The sequence below is a fragment of the Nerophis lumbriciformis genome, linkage group LG25 (assembly GCF_033978685.3).
Source record: "Nerophis lumbriciformis linkage group LG25, RoL_Nlum_v2.1, whole genome shotgun sequence".
Classification (NCBI taxonomy): domain Eukaryota; kingdom Metazoa; phylum Chordata; class Actinopteri; order Syngnathiformes; family Syngnathidae; genus Nerophis; species Nerophis lumbriciformis.
The window spans coordinates 10,985,545-11,010,187 of record NC_084572.2 but is presented as its reverse complement, the minus strand read 5'-3'; the positions used below and the strand labels follow the sequence as shown (position 1 = coordinate 11,010,187).

Genomic DNA, 24,643 nt, shown 5'->3' with positions numbered 1-24,643 from the left:
TATAACAACTAGACAGCAGTTAGCATGATCAGCTCATTTTAAATGTAGAAACACAAAAACAGATTTTTGTCACGGCGCATGCGCAAACCCGCATGTCATCTGCTGCAAGCGCAGCCGGCACCTCCGCTAGAAGCGCGCCGGGACACACCCCTGCTCGCTCATCCCGCATCGCGGCCACGCGCCTACACAGCTGCAGACAATCAGCAATCTACACAGCTGCAGACAATCAGCAATCTACGCACCTGGGTCTGATAAGGGCAGACGGAATAAAGACCAGCGGACCCGAAGATCCAGTGCCGGAACGTAGTTCACTCTCTGTATTAAGCATCCCGTCTCTGGCTTCCCTCTGCGTACTTGCTCTCTCTGAGCTTTCCCTGTGCCCGTGTCTTATATGTCCTCTGTGTTTCTCGCACTGTTCCGTCTGTTTCCCCTGATCGAGCTGTGTGCCGCGACTTTCCACTGGATTCTGGGCTGCCTCCCTCGATCCTTGACCCCTGCTTGGACACGGACCTCATCGCCTCTCTCTAGCCCCCGACTTCTCGCTTTCCCACAGACTGTTTTCTCGCCTACACATCAATTCTACACATCGTCTTGCACCATTCACGTTTAGTAGCATACACACTCCAACACATCATCATCATCATCATCAGTTTCAATAAACCTATTGAACTGATTCCTGCCGTGGTGTCGTCTCCTTCCCCCGCCGTACGTAACATTTTTTTTAATCAAAAACAATTAATACTTATGAACATACACGAAAGTGGCTAAAATTAGTATCATTGAGCTCCTGTATCCATTTCCAGGTATATAGAATAAAATAATATATTACTTCTTTTTTTTGCAAGAAGAGGGGTTGCCTTTAATGCATATTTTCTTTAGAAAAATATATATTGCATATTTGAACAAATCTCAGTTTAAAAAAAAAAAATACTCTGAATTACTTCTGGAGTATTCTTATACTATAATTCTTATATATATTTACATTCAATTTCATAGAATTTAAATATTTTTCTTAATTTTCAATAAAAACATGAGTACATGTCGTATTTGCTGATGTTGCTCTATTGTTGTTGTTGTGTTTGCTGTTGTTGTTTTTGTCTCTCTGTCTAATCCCCCTCTTGTCCCCACAATTTCCCCCTCTCTCTTCTTTTTTTCCTCTTTCTATCCCCTCCTGCTCCGGCCCGGCTGCACCAAATGATAATATAAATACATTTAATAAAGTCAAATACAAATAAGGCAACAAGAGAAGTATCCTACACTTCTCTTTTGTAAAGTAAATCTGAACAGCCGATATGGGCATCTACATCAACTATATGATTTGCCTGAGTAGCTGGACAGGACAAAAAAAAAAAAAAATAATCATTTTCAATAAATATTCTTGTCCAGGGTGTACCCCGGCTTCCGCCCGAATGCAGCTGAGATAGGTCCAAAAGGGACAAGCGGTAGAAAATGGATGGATGGATGGATTGTCAATATAAATAAATGCAAAATATATTCCATACGTGGGATTTCATTCACATGCGACACAGCACCAGTAAGAATAAAACAAAGCAGGTGGCTTTCATATATTCACGTAATGGTGCTGTCATGCATAAAGAAGCACACAGCAAGATTATGCAAAACAGCTTTGCAGACACAAACCACCTCCTCAATTAAGCGGGAACTGTCATGAATCTGAATACGCCCGTTGAGGAATTAAAGTCGATCCGAATGAACAGAAGAACTTTCGACATGAGGAATGAGCAAAATCGGGGCAGGAATGGCGATGAGATGCACGTCTTGTTACCATGGATACCTGAGCGTGGCAAAGAGCCTCCACGAGCAAAGTGAGGCGAAGCTTGGAAGGCGTAGATGACGTCGCTGTCGGCGATCGCTGTCAGGTCGTCGTCGTCCGAGAAGGAACGCTGAAACCCTGTGGAATACAATTCGGCCAGGATGACCTGCATAGAGAGCCAGACGGACATCACATCACAATTTAGCCCAGTTTGTATTTATTGAGCCACTAATTTGCACTAATAAAACCAAACTAAAGCGAAAAACAACTGTAGCAGGGCTGAACCGCAGGGAAGAACTTTCTCTGCACAACTCACACGGATGCTTTATATGCAGGCAGAATAAAAGCCGATGCTTTGTCAATAGCTGCACAAAGAACAAAATAATGAGAGGAGTCTCCAACACACACACCGATGCTCATGAATGAAGGCAAAAAGGATAATTATTAAAGATCTCTTTGTTGTTGATATGCTGTGTGAAGGACATCAAATCATGAACATTATTAAAAAGGATTGTTTTCATTTAACTTCAGATTTATTGCAATGTTTAATAAACCAAGCAACAACAAAAAGCACTAATTTAACAGCTGAACAAAGTAAAAGCTTCCATTTCAACATTTTTAATTCAGTTTCAGACGTCACAGTGCAAAATGAACAACACATCGTATCAAACTTCCAGCTCACACTTTAGTGTCTGACTGAAGTGACAGAGTTCTAGGATTTATTTTAAGATGAGTAGCAAAGCCTGATTTATCTCTTATTAAAGGGGTCATGTTATGATTTTTCTTCTACATTTCAAACACTTCCTTGTGGTCTACATAACATGTAATGGTGATTTTTTTTTTCAGTCAAAATGTCGACCTTCAAGTCGTTTTCTGACCATCTCTTCAGGATGGGCCTTTTTATGAGTGGTCTTACTTACGTGCCTCCACTTCGACTGCATATTCTCCCCGTTAGCCACGTTGTAGTTTTTAATGCTTCCATATGGAGTCCACTGAGAGATATATTCTAAGTTTGAACTGTACGTTTATTTTAGAGATGTCCGATAATATCGACCTGCCGATATTATCGGCCGATAAATGCGTTAAAATGTAATATCGGAAATTATCGGTATCGTTTTTTGTATTATCGGTATCGTTTTTTTTTTTTTTCCTTTTTTTTTTTTTATTAAATCAACATTAAAAACACAAGATACACTTACAATTAGTGCACCAACCCAAAAAACCTCCCTCCCCCATTTACACTCATTCACACAAAAGGGTTGTTTCTTTCTGTTATTAATATTCCTACATTATATATCAATATATATCAATACAGTCTGCAAAGGATACAGTCCGTAAGCACACATGATTGTGCGTGCTGCTGGTCCACTAATAGTACTAACCTTTAACAGTTAATTTTACTAATTTTCATTAATTACTAGTTTCTATGTAACTGTTTTTATATTGTTTTACTTTCTTTTTTATTCAAGAAAATGTTTTTCATTTATTTATTTATCTTTTTTTTTTATTTTTTAAAGTACCTTATCTTCACCATACCTGGTTGTCCAAATTAGGCATAATAATGTGTTAATTACACGACTGTATATATGGGTTGATATCGGTATCGGTTGATATCGGTATCGGTAATTAAAGAGTTGGACAATATCGGAATATCGGATATCGGCAAAAAGCCATTATCGGACATCCCTAGTTTATTTGTACTAGAAATGACAACAGCCAAGGATGCATGTGCATGTACGAGCCTGTCTGCCCCAAATCAAGAGAGACTGAAAAAAAAAGGGAGGAGCTTATTGACTACAGTGTCAAACTACAATGGCAAACTCATGCAAAGCTCTCCGAGTAAATTTCTACCATATGTGAAAATATCCGCTGACATCACCAATTGGAAAAATGTCACAAACCGGCTCATTTGGAAGAAGTATGAAGGAAGGCAAGTTTGTTTTAGAAATATCTACGCCATGTCTCCAAGGCATGGGTACTATTATTTAATTGTTACATTAATAATATAATAATGATGATATTGCTGAATAGACAACCGTAGTTTTCGGACTATAAGGTGCACCATGAACTGATTTACGTGGACCCCGATTTAAACAAGTTGAAAAACGTGTTACCATTTAGTGGTCAATTGTACAGAATATGTACTGTACTGTGCAATCTCCTAATAAAAGTTTCAATCAATCAATCACCTAAAATCCTGTCATTTTCTCAAAAATCGACGGTGCGCCTTATAAATGTCTAATGTACGTATTAATTCTGGTTGTGCTTACCCACCTCGAAGCAATTGTATTTGCTACATGGTGTAAGTGTGACCAGTGGATGGCAGTCACACATAGGAGATACCTTTTCAATAAATGATGCAAGCAAGTACAGGTCCATGTAAGCATGCAACCCCAAAACGTTGATGTTTCATTGAGAACATACAACATTTCACACTGCGCTCAAAAATGTTTTAGTAGGACTTTGGTAAGCTACAAAGCCGCACCGCTTAATGGATTGTCGGAGCATTATGGCTACCATAGTCAGACGTACTGTGCTTCAACATTCGGGCATTATTATGGTGTTTGTGTGTTATGGCACCTATTGGCAGACATAATATCTGGCGTTTGTTTCACAATATTATGCAAAACCAACTTTTCTTACCGATTGGATCCTGCTGATGTGTATTTGGGATCTGCATAAGTCATGAAAATTTGAGCGCGTCCCAAAAAGCTGCTTTTTTTTTCTCCATTCTCTTGGTGTGGGGCATTCATCCTCCGCTGTTGCCATTTCTAATACAAAGTAGGGTACAGTTCTATTTTAAATATGTCAGTAGACTCACTATGGAGGCGCTAAAAACTATAACCTGGCTGACGGGGAAAAGACGCTGTCGAAGTGGAGGCATGTAAATAAGACAAAACGACACACCCTGAAGAGACGATCAGAAAGCGGCTTGAGGATGATCTGTAAAACATAATCTATGCAACATTTTGACCAAAGTACCACCATTACATGTTATTTAGATCACAAGGAAGTTTTTAAATGTAGAAAAAAATTATCATAATAATGACCCCTGTAGTGCGCCTTATACGGTGCGCCTTTTGTATGATATAGACCTGCTCATCAGCAGTGCGCCTTATACCTAAATATACAGTACTTTATTTATTTATGACAGTCCAAATGTGATGACACACACATGTCGACCGGAGGATTCTCTGTCCATATTCTGTCTTTGCAGCCATGTGTGCGTAACTGTGCCAGTTTTCGCGTAGATTTCAGACGCTCTAAATACAGACACAAAACAGTGGCTGCAGAACAGTTTTAGTCTTGCTAAATCACATTACGAGCGCTCAGAGGTGGGTAGTAACGCGCTACATTTACTCCGTTACATCTACTTGAGTAACTTTTGGGATAAATTGTACTTCTAAGAGTAGTTTTAATGCAACTTACTTTTACTTTTACTTGAGTATATTTATAGAGAAGAAACGCTACTTTTACTCCGCTACTTTTACTCCGCTACTTTTACTCCGCTACTTTTATCTACATTCAGCTCGCTACTCGCTACTAATTTTTATCGATCTGTTAATGCACGCTTTGTTTGTTTTGGTCTGTCAGACAGACCTCCATAGTGCCTGCGTTTCAACAAATACAGTCACTGGTGACGTTCACTCCGTTCCACCAATCAGATGCAGTCACTGGTGACGTTGGACCAATCAAACAGAGCTAGGGGTCACATGACCTGACTTAAACAAGTTGAAAAACTTATTGGGGTGTTACCATTTAGTGGTCAATTGTACGGAATATGTACTGTACTGTGCAATCTACTAATACAAGTTCCAATCAATCAATCAAAAGTGTGAAGGAAAAAAGACAATTTTTTATTTCAACCGTACACCCCGTCAAAAGCCTCAAGACTGACTGCACAGTTCCTGTCTTCACAATAAAAGTGCCGCTCCATCGCGCCTGCGCTTTCAAAATAAGAGTCTCCGAAAGCCTGCGCAAACAAGCTAGCAAGCTACGGAGTTTGCCGCCAATGTATTTCTTGTAAAGTGTATAAAAACGAATATGGAAGCTGGACATATAAGATGCCAAAAACCCACCACTTTCATGTGGTATTAGACAGAAAGGAGGAACTTTTTTTCTCCTCCATTTGAAAACGTGGACGTTTGTCATCACTACTGTCTGATTACAATCAATGCAAGTCATCAGAATCAGGTAATACACCAACTTATATTCTTGTCTTCATGAAAGAAAGGAATCTATATGTGTTAAACATGCATGTACATTCATTAAAACACTATTAACATGTAAACAAAAACGGCAAAAAAATAAATATAAATTATATACTGTATATATCAATGTACCGGTATGTATATATATATATATATATATATATATATATATATATATATATGTGTGTGTGTATATATATATATATATATATATGATATGTGTGTGTATGTTACTCATCAGTTACTCAGTACTTGAGTAGTTTTTTTACAACATACTTTTTACTTTTACTCAAGTAAATATTTGGGTGACTACTCCTTACTTTTACTTGAGTAATAAATCTCTAAAGTAACAGTACTCTTACTTGAGTACAATTTCTGGCTACTCTACCCACCTCTGCGAGCGCTATGGCATTCTCTCCTCCCAGTGTAGTGGGTGTTCTGATGATCAGCAAATATACATGAAGACAGACACTCTAAATCAGGGGTGCTCATTACGTCGATCGCGAGCTACCGGTCGATCGCGGAGGGTGTGTCAGTCGATCGCCAGCCAGGCATTAAAAAAATAGTCCTAAAAATGAGCGATCATAAATCTTCACTATGACGTCACTTTCGTCACTTGATTGACATTCACGGCACCCGAGGGTCTTCTGAAATGACGCTGGCTGCTGCCACATCATTAAAATTACCGACAGGAAGGCGATAAACACTTTATTTCAACAGACTCTGGCGCCGTACCTGTCGTCAAAACTCCAAAGACCGACTGCACAGGTGCACAATAAAAGCTCTGCTTCATCCTGCCTGCGCTAACAAAATAAGAGTCTCAGAAAGCTGGCGTGCACAAGCTAGCAAGCTACGGAGTTTGCCGACAATGTATTTCTTGTAAAGTGTATACTGAGGAGTACGGAAGCTGGACAAATAAGATGCCAAAAACCAACCACTTTCATGTGGTATTGGACAGAAAGGAGGATTTTTTTTCTCTTCCAATCGAAAATGCGGACATTATCAGCACCACTGTCTGATTCCAATCAATGCAAGTCATCAGAATCAGGTAATACACCAACTTATATTCTTGTCTTCATGAAAGAAAGGAATCTATATGTGTTAAACATGCTTGTATTATCTTTAAACACTTTTAACTTATTAACAATATTAACTATATGTGTTAAACATTCTTGTATTATCATTAAACACCTTTAACTTGTTAACAATATTAACTATATGTGTTAAACATGCTTGCATTATCATTAAACACCTTTAACTTGTTAACAATATTAACTATATGTGTTAAACATTCTTGTATTATCATTAAACACCTTTAATTTATTAATAATATTAACTATATGTGTTAAACATGCTTGCATTATCTTTAAACACCTTTAACTTGTTAACAATATTAACTATATGTATTAAACATACTTGTATTTTCATTAAACACCTTTAATTTATTAACAATATTAACTATATGTGTTCAACATGCTTGCATTATCATTAAACACCTTTAACTTGTTAACAAAAACATATTTCATAAATAAGTAAATATAAATTATATAGATGAATGAGGTAGATCCCCACGACTTGATCAATTGAAAAGTAGCTCGCCTGCAGAAAAAGTGTGAGCACCCCTGCTCTAAATGCATCACACTCTCTATCTTGCTCATTTAAGAGATGCAATCTTCTGCACACAAGTTTAGGAGATCAGCTTTGCGTGCGCTATCAAGTTTGCACGTGTTTTCATTCGATCCGGCCCTTACTGTATACACAGGGTGGGCTCATCTCGTCCCTGAGGACGGAGGTTTTTCCTTGATACACTCATGAAAACCAGAAACTGCCAAAGCGACAGTTTGAGAACATCAGTGAAAAACTGATCAAACAAGATCATGGATTTTTCTCACGTTAGGTGCTCAATAACACACCTTGGAGATGCTTCTCATTTCAAAGCTCTGTTTTGTTTCTTCCTCTTCGCTTTTCCTCTCGTTTTGACTTGTACAGTCGGATGCTAAAATCTGCCGCTGTTGCCATTTGTAATAAAAGTAAAATATAATTCCAATGTATGATACTTATGTGTCTTTGGTGAGAAGCGTACCTGACTCAGACACTACCAAAATGGCAGAAAGAGACTGACCACAAGGAAGTTTTTTTGAATGTACATACAAATCATGATATGACCCCTTTTAAAGGGGAACTGCACTTTAAAAAAAAAGAAATAATTTGCCTATCATTCACAATCTCTATGTAAGACAAGAACACAATTTTTTTTATTTTTTTTAATGCATTCCAAGTCGTTAAATACGGCAAAAACGAGGTGGCTGACAATGCAGCTAATGCGAGTACCGTATTTTTCGGAGTATAAGTCGCTCCGGAGTATAAGTCGCACCGGCCGAAAATGCATAATAAAGAAGGAAAAAAACATATAAATGGGTTGTACTTGTATAGCGCTTTTCTACCTTCAAGGTACTCAAAGCGCTTTGACACTACTTCCACATTTACCCATTCACACACACATTCACACACTGATGGAGGGAGCTGCCATGCAAGGCGCTAACCAGCACCCATCAGGAGCAAGGGTGAAGTGTCTTGCTCAGGACACAACGGACATGACGAGGTTGGTACTAGGTGGGGATCGAACCAGGGACCCTCGGGTCGCGCACGGCCACTCTTCCACTGCGCCACGCCGTCCCTATATATAAGTCGCACTGGAGTATAAGTCGCATTTTTGGGGGAAATTTATTTGATAAAAGCCAACACCAAGAATAGACATTTGAAAGGCAATTTAAAATAAATAAAGAATAGTGAACAACAGGCTGAATAAGTGTACGTTATATGAGGCATAAATAACCAACTGAGAACGTGCCTGGTATGTTAACGTAACATATTATGGTAAGAGTCATTCAAATAACTATAACATATAGAACATGCTATATGTTTACCAAACAATCTGTCACTCCTAATCGCTAATTACGATGAAATCTTCCTCCCCGGTGTCGCCTCTGGTATGTCCTTTCTTTCTGCTGCTTGATCGCCGTTCTCTGCTGCATATTTCACTACGTCCAGCTTGTAACCTGCAGTAAATTATTTCCTTTTCGGTGCCATTTTTGTTCAGCCCTTCTCAGTTTTTATAAGTTACCGCCAATGTTGATGTGATCCATTTTAATAGCTACGGCAGTAGCGTATAGCATATAGCAGTTAGCATACCGTGACCCCCGCCAAATTCTTATTGGTTGACGTGTGAGTGACGATTGCTGCTATTTGCTTCGTCTCTTACGCGAATGAGATAAATAATATTATTTGATATTTTACGGTAATGTGTTAATAATTTCACACATAAATCGCTCCGGAGTATATGTCGCACCATATGTCACAAACTATGTGATTTATAATCCGAAAAATACGGTAGTCTTTTGCGGCCATAAAGGCCTCTAAAAAAAAATCCCCAAAACACCAACAATACTCCATTTTTATCTCGTCACCTGAATATTAGCCAAGAATTAGCGATATGGTTATTGCAAGAGCTAATGCAGACAAACTATTTTTGGTGTTGCCATGATCACAGAGAGCTAACTGGCGTATGCTGCTCTATTGACATAATGACCCGGTGAGCTGCTGCATCGCCTCTGAGTTGGTGAAAGGTAATTCCAGATTACAAATCATGCCTCTCACCTGGATAGTAGAAGGTTGTGGCCATAAGCAGAGAAGTTGGTGAACTTTGACATTCAACTTATACACGGCGACGGCTCCTTTTTTTTTTAACCTCCGAGTGAATTATGATTAATTCTTCATCTAAAAGGGAAGATATGAACATCCTATCAGTCGGCATCCCAGTGAGAGCAGACATTCTACAGTAAGTGATGGTTTTACTATGTTCATAGTTTGTATATCACTTAGCAATACTGTTACATGATTCTTAGTGTTTCACTAAAGCTGGAAATGATTAGCTCATCCTCCTTATATTAAAAAATATACGGCCCTGAATCACCATTTGTCTCAAAGTAGTCTCTGATGTCTCTCGCCAAGTCTGCCATGAGTAGTCGGGTTGTTGTTGTTGAAGGGAAAAGTGAACGCTGTGGTAAGTCTGTGAAACTAATATGCCCCAATATGCCTAAAATTAGGTAAAATATGAAAATATTACATTACATACCGTATTTTCTGCACTATAAGGCGCACCTAAAAACCTCCAATTTTCTCAAAAGCTGACAGTGCGCCTTATAATCCGGTGCGCCTTATATATGGACCAATATTGAGCCACAACAAACCTAAACTTCATTTTCATAAAGTTTAGGTCTCGCAACTACGGTAAGCAGCCGCCAACTTCTTTTTCCCCGGTAACCAGCCGCCCCCGTAGAAGAAGAAGAAAGGCGCGGTGCATGCTGGGATATATGACTGCGCGAGGCATGCCGTTTCATTTCCATTTGTGTGTTTATGTAAATACCCCAAAATGGCTCCTATTAAGAGACACGCTTACGACGCAGAGTTTAAACTTAAGACGATCAGTCACGCAGTAGAACACGGGAATAGAGCAGCAGCGACACTGACTCCATTAATGTCGACTTCGACGATGCCGTATCCGCCCAACTGTTTAATTCGGACACTGAAGAAGAAGAATTCGAGGGATTCGTGGATGAGGAATAACTTCATAAAGTGAGCTTTACATGTTTATTTTGTGTGTTGTGTTGTGTGACATTAACGTTTGAGCAACGTTGAGTTATTGATATATTGTTATTGCTCTGCACTATTTCGAGTGTTACTATATTGTGATTGCACGAACGTTTGATTTACCGTAACAGTATCACTGTTTTTTAAGTGTTATTGAATCAGGGAAAAGTTCTCCTCCACTATGTGATATAAATGTTGCACTACATGTTATACCTTGCTGTTGTTAAAAGATAAACAAAACACCATAAATAAAGTTTGACTGACCTATCTGACTGTTTTGTTGACATTCCCTTTAGCGCAGCTCCATCTAATGGATGCATAGGTGCGCCTTATATATGAACAAAGTTTTGAAATATGCCATTCATTGAAGGTGCGCCTTATAATCCGGTGCGCCTTATAGTGCGGAAAATACGGTATATACTTACAGTGTGTATAAAAAAAACTTGATGGAGGTTTATGGATGTTTTTAGACCGCTTTATAGGTGGAATGCAGTGACTCCCAATACCTCCATTGTTAGCTGACTTTTGCTTATGTTTATTTACGAATTAGATTGCATGAAAAAAGAAAAATATCTGTGTTCTTGTCTAACATAAGTATTGTGAATGATAGGCAACATTTTTTTTTTAAAGTGCAGTTCCTCTTATATTTATTTATAAAGCCCTGATGGCTAATACAAATCGTCAGTGGCTAATGTGTAATTATTTGAACACTGCACACAGCCCTTTAGAGCAGTGGTTCTCAACCTTTTTTCAGTGATGTACCCCCTGTGAACATTTTTTTAATTCAAGTACCCCCTAATCAGAGCAAAGCATTTTTGGTTGAAAAAAAGAGATAAAAGTAAAATACAGCACTATGTTATCAGTTTCTGATTTATTAACTTGTATAACAGTGCAAAATATTGCTCATTTGTAGTGGTCTTTCTTGAACTATTTGGAAAAAATGATAAAAATAACTAAAAACTTGTTGAAAAATAAACAAGTGGTTCAATTATAAATAAAGATTTCTACACATAGAAGTAATCATCAACTTAAAGTGCCCTCTTTGGGGATTGTAATAGAGATCCATCTGGATTGATGAATTTAACTCTAAACATTTCTTCAAAAAAAAAAAAATCTTTAACATCAATATTTCTGGAACATGTCCACAAAAAACCTAGCTGTCAACACTGAATATTGCATTGTTGCATTGTAATGAATGGAATAGCCTACTTGATTTGATGTTCAGTTTATGAACTTACATTGATATTTTGTTGAAGTATTATTCAATAAATATATTTATAAAGGATTTTTGAATTGTTGCTATTTTTAGAATATTTAAAAAAAAAATCTCACGTACCCCTTGGCATACTTTCAAGTACCCCCAGGGGTACGCGTACCCCCATTTGAGAACCACTGCTTTAGAGCAGTGATTGTCAAAATCTGGTAAGGGCAGATGCCAAATAATCACTTGATTAAAGTACAGTGTTTTATTTTCCTAAATTCAAACACAGTGTTACTGTTCAAACTGTGTGTAATGCCACAGTGGCCAAAAATATTTAAAATACTTTTTTGTAAAGCCTTGTTTTTAGTGAATACTTAGCGCTACTGTACTACTGTATTTTAATGTTGGTTATTATGGTGGTACTTGGAGAGCCAAGTATTTTCTGGGGTGGTACTTACTGAAAAAAACGTTTGAGAACCACTGCTTGAGAGTAATGTGAGGATTGACGCTAGCAGTAACACGACATAAAAGCTGTCCTGGATGGTCCACAACTAATCAAGGTGATCTAGTGTCGTCATGGCAACGACAAAGATGATTTTCTCCCTTTTTCACCCAGCCAGTGTGCAATCAACACAGCGTGCGAGCTTCTATCTAAGGTCAGCGCGCTACATAATGCCTGCCTTTAAAGTTGGTGGACTTGCATTATTTCCAGGCTAAATACAGTAGAGGAACACGAGTGTGAGTATGTACCTGCTCCGGAGTGATGCCGCCCTCCTCAGCCACCATGGCCCTTAAGGTGGACAAGGAACCATAAAGAGGCACAGCGAGGCCCACCCGCAGATACCTTTGACCCTTGGTGCTGAACACCAACGTTACACACATGGACCTGCAAACACATGCATGCATACACATATTATCAGTGTTGCTGTGCACATATTGTAGAACTGCAGACAAAAAGAGAGAAGAATTGGATTAAAGGGACAAGTGGTAGAAAATGGATGGATGGATGGACTTGGAGCCGCGACCCTCCACAGGATAAGTGGCAGAGAATGCCGGAATGGTACATAAATTATTTTGGAAAATGTATTTAATTTAGCTGAAAAGCTGCATGTAAAATAAGGACGACATGCACTGACGCACATTTTAATATCCAACCTTTTTTGGGGGCAGGGATTGGGGGCTGTTGTATAAAATCCAATTTGGCAAGTATGGATAATCTAATCTGTTGTTTGTGTGTGTGTACTACACTGATGCAAATTGTCGTAAAATCCTCTTTGTTCTGAGACATTTACAGGACAGTACATTTAAATATGAAAAACATAGACATTTACAAAAAAGAGAGAGAGAGAAAATGTCCACAAAAAGTTAGATCGCAGACAATAAAGCAATAGCTAAAATGTCATGTTTTTTACTGTATTTTGTGCATTACTCTTGGCAGCACAGCACAGTGCTCCCGTGAGAGGAAGGTGGGGGGGTTAATCATTGTGCAACGCAGTCTACTGAAAATGATGGAAAGTGCCACTCTACATAGCAACTGACGCTGTGGTCAAAGTTGGAATTGCCACAAAACACGTTTAAAGATATTCAACACTCTACTGTCATCTGGCGTCTTAATAATAATAATAATGATAATAATAATAATAATAATAATTAGTTTTATTGTCTCCGAGGAGAAATTTGTCTTGGACATCAAGACACAGCGTTTTACATACATACAGTTCATGCGACAATACAGTGACGACAGTGAACAGTGCGCAGGTATATCAGTTAGTTATGAGATCACACATTACTCTTCCCCCCCGTATTGCACACCTCCCGTATTGCACTATCCCAATATTGCACTCCTTATTATTGCATCCGGTTATTACAGTAGTTTTCTGTTTGCTTAGATTGCCAGTGGGACAAAGGAAAATCTATACCTGTTGACTTTGTATGTTGCTGCATTTACCATTTGGCATCAACACAATTTCACTATGAAGTATGTGGTGGGGATAGTGCACCCCCCCCCCCCCCACCCACCCCCCCATTTGTCATTTGTTTTATGTGTCAGGTAAACCGCGACAAATGAATCCCCTTCCTACTGTATACTGTATTAGCAGTTTGCATGGAGTCTGAGGAGCAGTATTCATCATGTAAGAGATGATCGAGATAAAAGCGCTATGAGAAATAGTGATAGGAAATACAAATAGAAACCAATTGTGTTGGTTTATACCAGGGGTCGGCAACCCGAAATGTTGAAAGAGCCATATTGGACCAAACATACAAAAACAAATCTGTCTGGAGCTGCAAAAAATTAAAAGCCATATTACATACAGATAGTGTGTCATGAGATATATATCGAATTAAGAGGACTTAAAGGAAACTAAATGACCTTAAATATAGCTACAAATGAGGCATAATGATGCAATATGTACATATAGCTAGCCTAAATAGCCTGTTAGCATCGATTAGCTTGCAGTCATGCAGTGACCAAATATGTCTGATTAGTCAATAAGTCAATAACATCAACAAAACTCATCTTTCATCCACAACCTTAAAGGTTTGGTGGACAAAATGAGACAGAAAAAGAAGTGGCATAAAACACGTCCTAGAAAGTTATACATGTAAACAAACTACGGTGAGTTCAAGGACCGCCAAAATTAGTAGGACAAAACGGCGCTCACCAAATACTCGAATCAGTTTAATATAAACAGTGTGCTTTGTAACAATTGGGGAGGTTTGTGTCATGTTTGTCCTCCTACAGAAACCATATTAAAACAAAAAATAGATTTTTTTCCCCTCATCTTTTTCCATTTTTCATACATTTTTGAAAAAGCTCCAGAGAGCCACTAGGGCGGCGCTAAAGAGCCGCATGCGGCGCTAGAGCCGCGGGTTGCCGACCCCTGGTTTATACTATAGCATAAACTGAGTATAAAGTAAGATTATGATACTACACAAACTCATTCATTTTCAGTGCTGTCAAATGATTAACTTTAAAAAAAAAAGACTTCAGTGTTGATTGTAATGCTGGTTATTTGCTTAAAACTTGGCAACAGTATGGCAGGGGTGTCAGACTAATTTTTATTGAAGGCCACATCGCACATATGGCTTCCCTAAGAGGGCCGTTTGTAACAGTGAATATACATGAATATAAACGTGTAACAGCCTCGTTACACAATTTGTATAGGCAACTGTTTATGGTCATAATATTTTTTACTAACAGATTGATGGATAACTTGTTTTAAATCGTTAGTCAGGTGACAAGCAGATACCTAAGTTTTGATTTTTGATAACCAAAAACATTTAAAATACTCTGAACATCTTATTGCATAATCAGAAAACATCAACTTGTAGAATTCTGTCAACATTGAAACAACTACATTTAGCCCAAAAATGCTTTATTATTTGCAGCCTTTGACAGGTCACATTCAATGATGTGGCGGATTTGGACAATTCTGCAATAATATTGCATATAAGGTGTTTATGTACATTAATAGACACACAATTCCTTGCTTTTATGTAAAGTCCCATCAGAGTGTATTTTGAAGAGAAATTTTACAGCAAGCGCACCAAAATAAATGGTGTGGTTAGTCTGCCTATATACTAATATGATGCAATATTTTTTGTGATTAATTGTGTGCATTAACTTTGACAGTCCTATACATTTTACACATAATGTCTTCCTGAAGATGTCGTCCATGTTTCATAGGCAGCTACAGTGGAACCTCCACATTTTAACAGCTTCAGAAAAAAAGTGTGCTTATAATTCAAGGCAAAATTGATGTATTCTTATATTCAAAAATCTGGAGTAAACAGAAAACTTCTAAAGAACAAAAGGCCACAGAGAGTCTGTTTATTGGTTTGTAGTGGGGATCATGTAAGGTAGAAGCTGTTTTATGTATAAGGGAAATGTCACAAAACTCCTGGTCTAACATAAGTTAGAAGCCAACCCACATTTTAGTTGTTTAAATATGCCTCAAACAGACAGCTTCACTTTCATCCATTCATTTTTGTCTGCAAAATTCTACAGACAATACCCGATAATAACAATGTGAAAGTTTTTTTTTGAAGATATTTTGCAAGAGTATTTAAAATAAGAAAATCACATGTACAGAAGTGTCCACAGCTCAATACTTTGTTGATGCACCCTTGGCAGCAATTACAGCCTCAAATATTTTTGAATACGATGCCACAAGCTTGGCACACCTATCTTTGGGCAGTTTCGCCCTATTCCCCTTTGCAGCACCTCTCGTGCTCCACCAGGTTGGGTGAGGCGCATTGATTTTTAACCAGGATGTCTCTGTACATTTCTGCATTCATCTTTCCCTCTATCCTGACAAGTCTCCCAGTTTCTGTAGGGATGGTATTGGCCTGGTGATGAGCGGTGCCACATTTCCTCCAAACGTGATGCCTGGCATTCAGACCAAAGACTTCAATCTTTGTCTCATCAGACCAGAATTTTGTTTCTCATGGGATAGGCTCCAGCATTCCCCGTGACTCCGAAAGGGACAAGCGGTAGAAAAAGAATAAATGAATGGTCTGAGAGTCTTTCAGGTGTATTTTGGTAAAAAAATTTTTTTACTAAGAAATGGTTTCTGTCTGTTCACTCTACCATATAGACCTGATTAGTGGAATGTTGCAGAGATGGTTGTCCTTCTGGAAGGTTCTCCTCTCTCCAAAGAAGAATACTGTAGCTCTGATAGAGTGACCGTCAGGTTCTTGGTCACCTCCCAGACTAGATTAAGATGAATGCAGCAATGTACAGAGACAACACTTCACATCCAACCTGATGGGGCCTGGTGTGCCAAACTTGTGACATCGTGTTTAAAAAGACTTGAGGCTGTAATTTCTGCCAAAGGTGCATCAACAACGAATTGAGCAAAGGCTGTAAATATTTACTATGCTAATACATGTGATTTGCAAAATAAAAAAAAGCCTTTTCACATTGTCATTATGAGGTATTGTGTGTGGAATTTTGAAATTAATTTATTCCATTTTTAAAATCATGATGTAACTGTCAAGACTTGATCTTGGGAGTTTGCTTTTCCGGGATGCAACGGAAAGTTGGCTCGGGCGAGACGGGAATGGAGGTACATGATTTATTTATTATTTATCAAAAAAAAGGAATAAATGAAAGCGCGCACAATGGCGTAGAACAAACTATGAAAAACAAAAAGACTATAAACATGGAACCAAAACTTACTTTGACAAGGGACATGAAGCAGCGTGAACATCGACATGAAACAATGGACAGAGCATAAATGTGATGTGAGGTCGTCAGAAAGACAAACTGAAAAACACTGAACTTAAATACTACAGACATGATTAACGAAAACAGGTGCGTGACTCAAGACGTGAAACAGGTGCGCGACGTGACAGGTGAAAACTAATGGTTGCTATGGTGACCAGACAAGGGAGTGAAAAGACAGAAACTAAACAAAACATGACTTAAAACAAAACATGATAATACAGACATGACAGTAACAAAACAAAATGTGGAAAAAGGGAAGCACTGTGAATACTTTCCGGATACACTGTAGCACGAAAACCTGATGGTCAAACTGTCACGTTACACCTCAGCATGCAGGGTTCGTACAAGCACTTTTTAAGAACTTTCAAGATCCCTCTCCATGTGAGACAGGCCCCTTCTTTGGCTACTTTTAAGAACCTTCTTAAAACCCATTTTTATTCCCTGGCCTTTAAACCCATCATGAGACTTTAAACTGTTTTTAACTTTTTATCTAACAAATTGTTCTTAGGATAATTTGTATTTGCTTTTTCAAAGTGTATTTTACCTCTATTTTAAATGTTATTTTTTAGTCCGTCCTTTGTCTGTATTTCTTTGTGGTGTACAGCCTTTTGTTCAACTGTGGTTGTTTTTAAAGGTCTTTATAAATAAAGTTGGTATGTTATGGTATGGTATCAATTTTCCAGTTTTTCCAGTACCCTTCAAAAGGCGAACACCAGTGTGAATCAATCCATAGCCTTGTTGTTTGAGGTCACCAAATGCTGTGTGTAGGAAAAATACGGAAAATCTGCAAAACCCTAAGACTAGCATTGAACCAGCAGTTATCATTAACTGAATGGGGCATAGAAAATGAAGCAGTGTTTCTGTAGAACAGGGGTCACCAACGCGGTGCCCGCGGGCACCAGGTCGCCCGTAAAGACCAGATGAGTAGCCCGCTGGCCTGTTCTAAAAATAACTCAAATAGCAGCACTTACCAGTGAGCTGCCTCTATTTTTTTTACATTTTATTTATTTACTAGCAAGCTGGTCTCGCTTTACTCGACATTTTTAGTTCTAAGAGAGACAAAACTCAAATAGAATTTGAAAATCCAAGAAAATATTTCAAAGACTTGGTTTTCACTAACTGACAAAGAACAGATAACAGATTTGGTGTCCAGTTCAAAGTGTGACATGATTTATTTAAAAATTTGAGAGTTGACTTTTGTATTTTACATGAGTTATTATTTGTACAAACATGGTGCAAAGTAATTCATGATTTGTTAAAAAATGTTAGTGGCTAGCTAGTCAAAATGGGATATTGTAATTTCACAAGACTGTCTTAGAAGTGATCATTTGAAAATGTTCAATTTGAAAAATGTGCACTTAGAGAAAATATAAAAATAAAGTGTTGCATATTGATATTTATCTGTTTCTATATATATTTATTGTGAGAAATCATTAAGGTGATCAGTGTTTCCACAAAGATAAATATCATTAATTATTAATAATAACATAGAGTTAAAGGTAAATTGAGCAAATTGGCTATTTCTGGCAATTTATTTAAGTGTGTATCAAACTGGCAGCCCTTCGCATTAATCAGTACCCAAGAAGTAGCTCTTGGTTTCAAAAAGGTTGGTGACCCCTGCTGTAGACTATTCGATGTCATTGGTGTTTGCAAACGTGTCTCCATTTGTGTTGTTTTTCTAAGTTCTTGTTGTTTTTCTTCCTTACAGCACTTATTGACATCGAACAGCACGGATTGATTCACACCGTATTTGTGCTTGTAAACTGCATAATGTGATGTAAATACACGCACCCTCAAAATGTCAATTTTATTAACAAAACTGTTCCACATTAATATAAGGATAACAAATTAAAGGAAAATATATTGTTCATTTGTTCATGTTCATTAAAACGACAACCTCCCGGCATGATGGACCGACGCACCACTGTCCTCTTGGGGGCGACACAGAGCCGTATATACATGACAACAACCTAATGTAAGGGCTCGTGCAAAGCCAACAGATCAAGCGTGTAGCTTTCATTTTTAAGGAAACTTATTTTATTTGGTTCCATTTTATAATTAGCCATTTTAGTCAGACTACCGAGAAATGTGATGAACATTTCCAAGCATTTACAAGCACTTCACCCAAAATTCAACCATTTTTCAAACCTTGAAAACACAACATTGAAATCCAAGCATTTTCAAGGTTTCTAAGCACCCGTACGAACCCTGAGCATGTGTAGCAAGACTTTTACATGGCTTATATTGTTCGCTTATTTTCACACCTTTATGAATAATTCAACAAGCACGGGGCATGGGTGGGAAACATTATTTTGAAATATGAACAAATCCGATGTCTTGAGGAATAATGTAGTCCTACAAGAGAATGTGGTCCAGCACTAGCTCTGTTTACTGTGTATGAATGTCTGCTTTAAAGGGGAACATTATCACCAGTAAGCGTCAATATATACCTTGATGTTGCAGAAAAAAGAACATATATTTTTTTAACCGATTTCCAAACTCTAAAAGGGTGAATTTTGGCGAATTAAACGCCTTTCTATTATTCGCTCTCGGAGCGATGACGTCACAATGTGACGTCACATCGGGAAGCAATCCGCCATTTTCTCAAACACATTACAAACACCGAGTCAAATCAGCTCTGTTATTTTCCGTTTTTTCAACTGTTTTCCGTACCTTGGAGACATCATGCCTCGTCGGTGTGTTGTCGGAGGGTGTAACAACACGAACAGGGACGGATTCAAGTTGCACCAGTGGCCCAAAGATGCAAAAGTGGCAAGAAATTGGACGTTTGTTCCGCACACTTTACCGACGAAAGCTATGCTACGACAGAGATGGCAAGAATGTGTGGATATCCTGCGACACTCAAAGCAGATGCATTTCCAACGATAAAGTCAAAGAAATCTGCCGCCAGACCCCCAGGAAAAGAGAGCGGATGAGGGTATGTCTACAGAATATATTAATTGATGAAAACTGGGCTGTCTGCACTCTCGAAGTGCATGTTGTTGCCAAATGTATTTTATATGCTGTAAACCTAGTTCATAGTTGTTAGTTTCCTTTAATGCCAAACAAACACGTACCAATCGTTGTTTAGAAGGCGATCGCCGAATTCGTCCTCGCTTTCTCCCGTGTCGGTGGCTGTCGTGTCGTTTTCGTCGGTTTCCCTTGCATACGGTTCAAACCGATATGGCTCAATAGCTTCAGTTTCTTCTTCAATTTCGTTTTCGCTACCTGCCTCCACACTACAACCATCCGTTTCAATACATGCGTAATCTGTTGAATCGCTTAAGCCGCTGAAATCCGAGTCTGAATCCGAGCTAATGTCGCTATAGCTTGCTGTTCTTTCCGCCATGTTTGTTTGTGTTGGCTTCACTATGTGACGTCACAGGAAAATGGACGGGTGTTTATAACGATGGTTAAAATCAGGCACTTTGAAGCTTTTTTTAGGGATATTGCGTGATGGGTAAAATTTTGAAAAAAACTTCGAAAAATAAAATAAGCCACTGGAAACTGATTTTTAATGGTTTTAACCCTTCTGAAATTGTGATAATGTTCTCCTTTAAACACAGTGTTTATGTTATTAAACGCCCATGCAGCTATTGGCATTATTATCTGCAACACACAGGCGTCAACGTCCTGCTGCCAGCCCGCTCATGCTTGATCTCTCGGGACTGTGGCAGTAATGCGCAATGACACAAGTTTGTGTGTTTTGATGCACGCTCACAGTGTTTTGTGTAACGAAAGGGACCACCTGCACAAGAGAATGCTGGGAATCAGCAAGAATTTCACTGCATTAATGAGACGGTCTTACGAAACGACAACCTAGTACATTTAAAAAAATAATGCCAACGTTACCAAAAGGATCCCTGTTCAAACAAGGGCATGCAAAAAGTCTGAAAACACAATTGTGGCGTAGTAAATGTACACAATGTTAGGGAAGTAAACACACAGATGTGAATTCAGCGCTGCCAGACTATTTCCAGCACTCACATGATAATAGTAATGTCTTTTTCAAAAGCTCCACTCTGAGACACTTTTAGCAGACTCCAAATGTTGTCATTCGAACTAATGCCCCCAACAGTCTACATTTTATCCGTTTTCAATTAAAACTGTGTTCACAATTATGCAAAACGATTAAACAACACAACTACTTGAATTGGCAGGCCTTTCTGATTGTTTGCAACTCATTTTCCTCATTCCATTTCACGCTTTATCTTTCTCTTCAATGTTGTACTGTCATTGATAACATGCAGCTTCTTGTTTAGTTCAACTTTTCCCAACTAACACTTTCTGGGTGAAAGACTAAATAGTCACATTTATTCTAATGTATGCATGTCCTTAAAAACTCAGCTTGATGAAACATTTCCCTAATACATTAAAATTTTTAGTTCTTTCAACCGTAAATAATTATACAAAAGTCAGTAAAAACTGCAACGGCTGCAGCGATTTATTAATTATATTGATTGATTTAAATATAAAAAAAATTAAAAACCTTTGATTTGTATTTTGTTGCTTGGAACTTAAAATATGTGGCCATTGTTTACGCGAGACTAGGGATGATGTTTGATAAATTATCAAGTTCGAGCTTATTATTGAATCCTCTTATCAAACCGATTCCTTATCGATTCTCTTATCGAGTCCAGATAGGTTGTTGTATATGGAAAAAAAACACACAATATTTGGTTTAACAAAAGCTCACTTTTATTATATAAGAAAAAAATTAAATCTAATAAATAAATAAATATTGACTGTTACCCCCCTAAAAAAATAAAATAAATAAAATAAATATTGACTGTTGTTACCCAAAGTATATTAAGTGGGATTTTTCAGAAAAACAAATATATACAGTAACACAAAAACAACCTGTCTCTGTGATCACTACAGGTGTATAAATAATAATATAGTGTTAAATAAAATCAGTCCCTTGGGCACAAAACTGAAAATAATACAGCTTTCCAAAAAGTGCACTTCTGCTGCTATTTGACATAACTGTTTGTTATGCTGCTTTGACATTTTTGCACTTTATTTCTTTATCGAAAGAAAATTCTATGAAGAGAAAAGTTGTTTGCAAATGTGGTTACAATGCTAAAAAAATGAAAAGTTAAAGCTAAAAAAAGAAATACACTTTAATGAGTTAACATTATTTCTTTATAGGGGGAAAGATGTTATGAGCTAGGGAATATAACAACTACACTACCCAGCATGCAACGGGAGTGCAGAGCATGCGTGGTATCCCCGAAAAGTGTTGTTGCATGTCGCCACCCGGTAGCTAAGAATGAGGTTATGAGCACGCTGTGGAAGTAAACGTCAAAAACTCAGCCAACACGCCTCGTCTGCATTATTTATAATTAGACAGACAACACATATACAGTGTGATTTTGTTTTGTTTACAAGGAAAGAAAAACAAAAGTTAGAAAAGGGAGATATGTTGTATATATATGTATGTGCTGCGGTTGCTTTAAGAACGTTGCGACAGCTGCCGTAAAGGAGGTGCGTTGCTAGCCTGGTTGCTATGTTTCCGGTTGGTCGTGAAAGTGTTCGTCATGTGTTTGTACCCTGCTCAAATCTCTCAGTAAAGTTATTCATTGGATTATACCTTTTGTTTTGAACTTTATTACACCTTGGAGCGCTTTTTACAGTCCATTTTTTTCCTGCTTTCGCTATCTGCGCCTAATCACTGAGCTACGTGACGTCATTTCTTGTGATGTAACACGGGGCATTTCTGGTCGGGACGGGATTCGTTCCGAGGGATTCGAATAAAGAACCAACTCTTTTTCTTTACTATAATGGTCTTGATAACGGGTACTGGTTCTCAAAAAGGGATTCGAGTCCCAGGACTCGGTTCTTTTCTTATCGAACAACCAGGAAAATCGGTTTCGAGTATCATCCCTCCGCAAGACTGCTCAAATAGAGCGGTGAACCTACGGTGATGTCGGTCGCACTGCAGGTGATGTGGCCTGTGTGTGTGGCGGGGAAAGTGAAGTGTGGTGAGCGATGGCTCATAGAAGAGGGAGAAAGAAAGCAAAGGGCCCAAAGAAGACAGGAGAAACTCTCAAAATGTTTTGCGATAATTTAAAACTGAAAAGTACAGACATCTGGGTGAAATTATTGCACTGTCAAACAGAGCTGCCATTTTGCAATGTCACTACATCAATGATGCAGCACGTTACCAGAAAGCATCATGCAACAAGCAGAAACAAGTTAAAAGTCTACATCAGTAGCATACACCATTTTGTGTTTGACTTGCATAACAAAAACGGTATTAAAACACATGTGAGGACATGTTAGCAGCATAGCATCTACAGCTTGTATGTTATTTTTAACGAGTTTGTTCAAAAACCACACACCACTCCTCCAATGAATACCTTTTCAAGTGTGTGTGTTTTAAATTGTTAAATACATTGTCACTCAATTTATCATACTTTATCAGAAATTTGAGCTTTGTTCTTTATGTCGCCCATTAAAAAAACAATTTTCCCCAAAAGATGCATTGAGGCGAGAAAGTGTGTTTTACTTGATTACTGGATTAATCGAACACATCAATTAATGGATTGTTCTATTTCTAAAATAATCTACAGCTGCAGCCCTATATTATGATAAGTTATAACAAAATATTATGCAAATCATCTGTCATACATATATATCTTTTTGTAAATATTAATTTTGGACATGTCAAAAATAGGAGAAAAAGAAACCCAACACAAAACAACAAACAATTAGTTGAACCCTGCGACTTATAAAACGGTGCTGTCACACCGCGCTGAGGGAAGTCCTGTTTTGGGGTTTTCTGGCAAACTTCCTGTTTTATGTTGAAAGTCTAATCTTCCTCTCGTTTCAGGCCACTTGCCCTTCCTCCTGTGTCACTGGTCTGATGTCTTTCTTGATTGCCTGATTGTGCCCACCTGTGTCACCCTCCCTCGTGTGTGTGTATATAGTTCTCGTCTTCCCCTGTCTTGTTGCCAGAGTACATCGCCTCGTCGTGTACCTCCAGCCATCTTCCACAGTCTTGTCCCAAGTTGTTAAGTATTGCCTCGCCTTATTCCTTGATTTCTTTATACCCTCTGAAGAAGAGTGATTTTGATTTGCTGAAGTTTTTTGGTCAGTTTTTTTTTAGCTCATTTCATAGTGCTTTGCCTTCCTTTTTTCCCTCCTCTTGGAGCGCTTTAATTAGTAGTTTTCTTAGCTCTTTATAGCGTACTTTCTGTTTATAGCTTCTTGTCTCCTCCTCTTCATGAGCGATTTTCCTTTTGTGTAGCTAATCGTAGATTGTTTTTTTTTTTTTGTTATTAGATCAGTGGAGAATTTTGCTATTGCCTTTTTCCTCCCTCTAGAGTGATTTTCCGTTTATTGTTTTATGCCCTGTGCTATGTTTCTTTTTTTACTCTAGTGTATCAAGTATAGAGTTTGTAGCCATTTGTTTAATCACTCTGTCTAAAGAGAGTTCTAAGAAACTGCTAAAATAAAGCCTGTGTCAATCGTCCCCCATCTGCACTTCTCGCCAAGGCATAACGGGTGCGACTAATTTATTTTATTTTACCGCTAATTTTCATAATTTTTCGTGTTCATTAATGTTGTTTTCA

General features: G+C 38.1%; 1 protein-coding gene across 2 annotated transcripts in view; it reads right to left on the bottom strand.

The window, feature by feature from the left end:
• usp43a (ubiquitin specific peptidase 43a) overlaps positions 1-24,643 on the bottom strand; it is a 283,302-nt gene that overhangs the window by 120,041 nt on the left and 138,618 nt on the right. The window contains exons 5-6 of one of the 2 annotated variants that reach the window (XM_061983704.1): positions 12,587-12,722; positions 1,787-1,940 (exon numbers count right to left, since the gene is read on the bottom strand). In XM_061983704.1, the coding sequence (XP_061839688.1) occupies positions 1,787-1,940; positions 12,587-12,722 (290 nt within the window). The remainder of the gene's footprint in view (positions 1-1,786; positions 1,941-12,586; positions 12,723-24,643) is intronic. The other variant, XM_061983705.1, reaches the window with a different exon arrangement.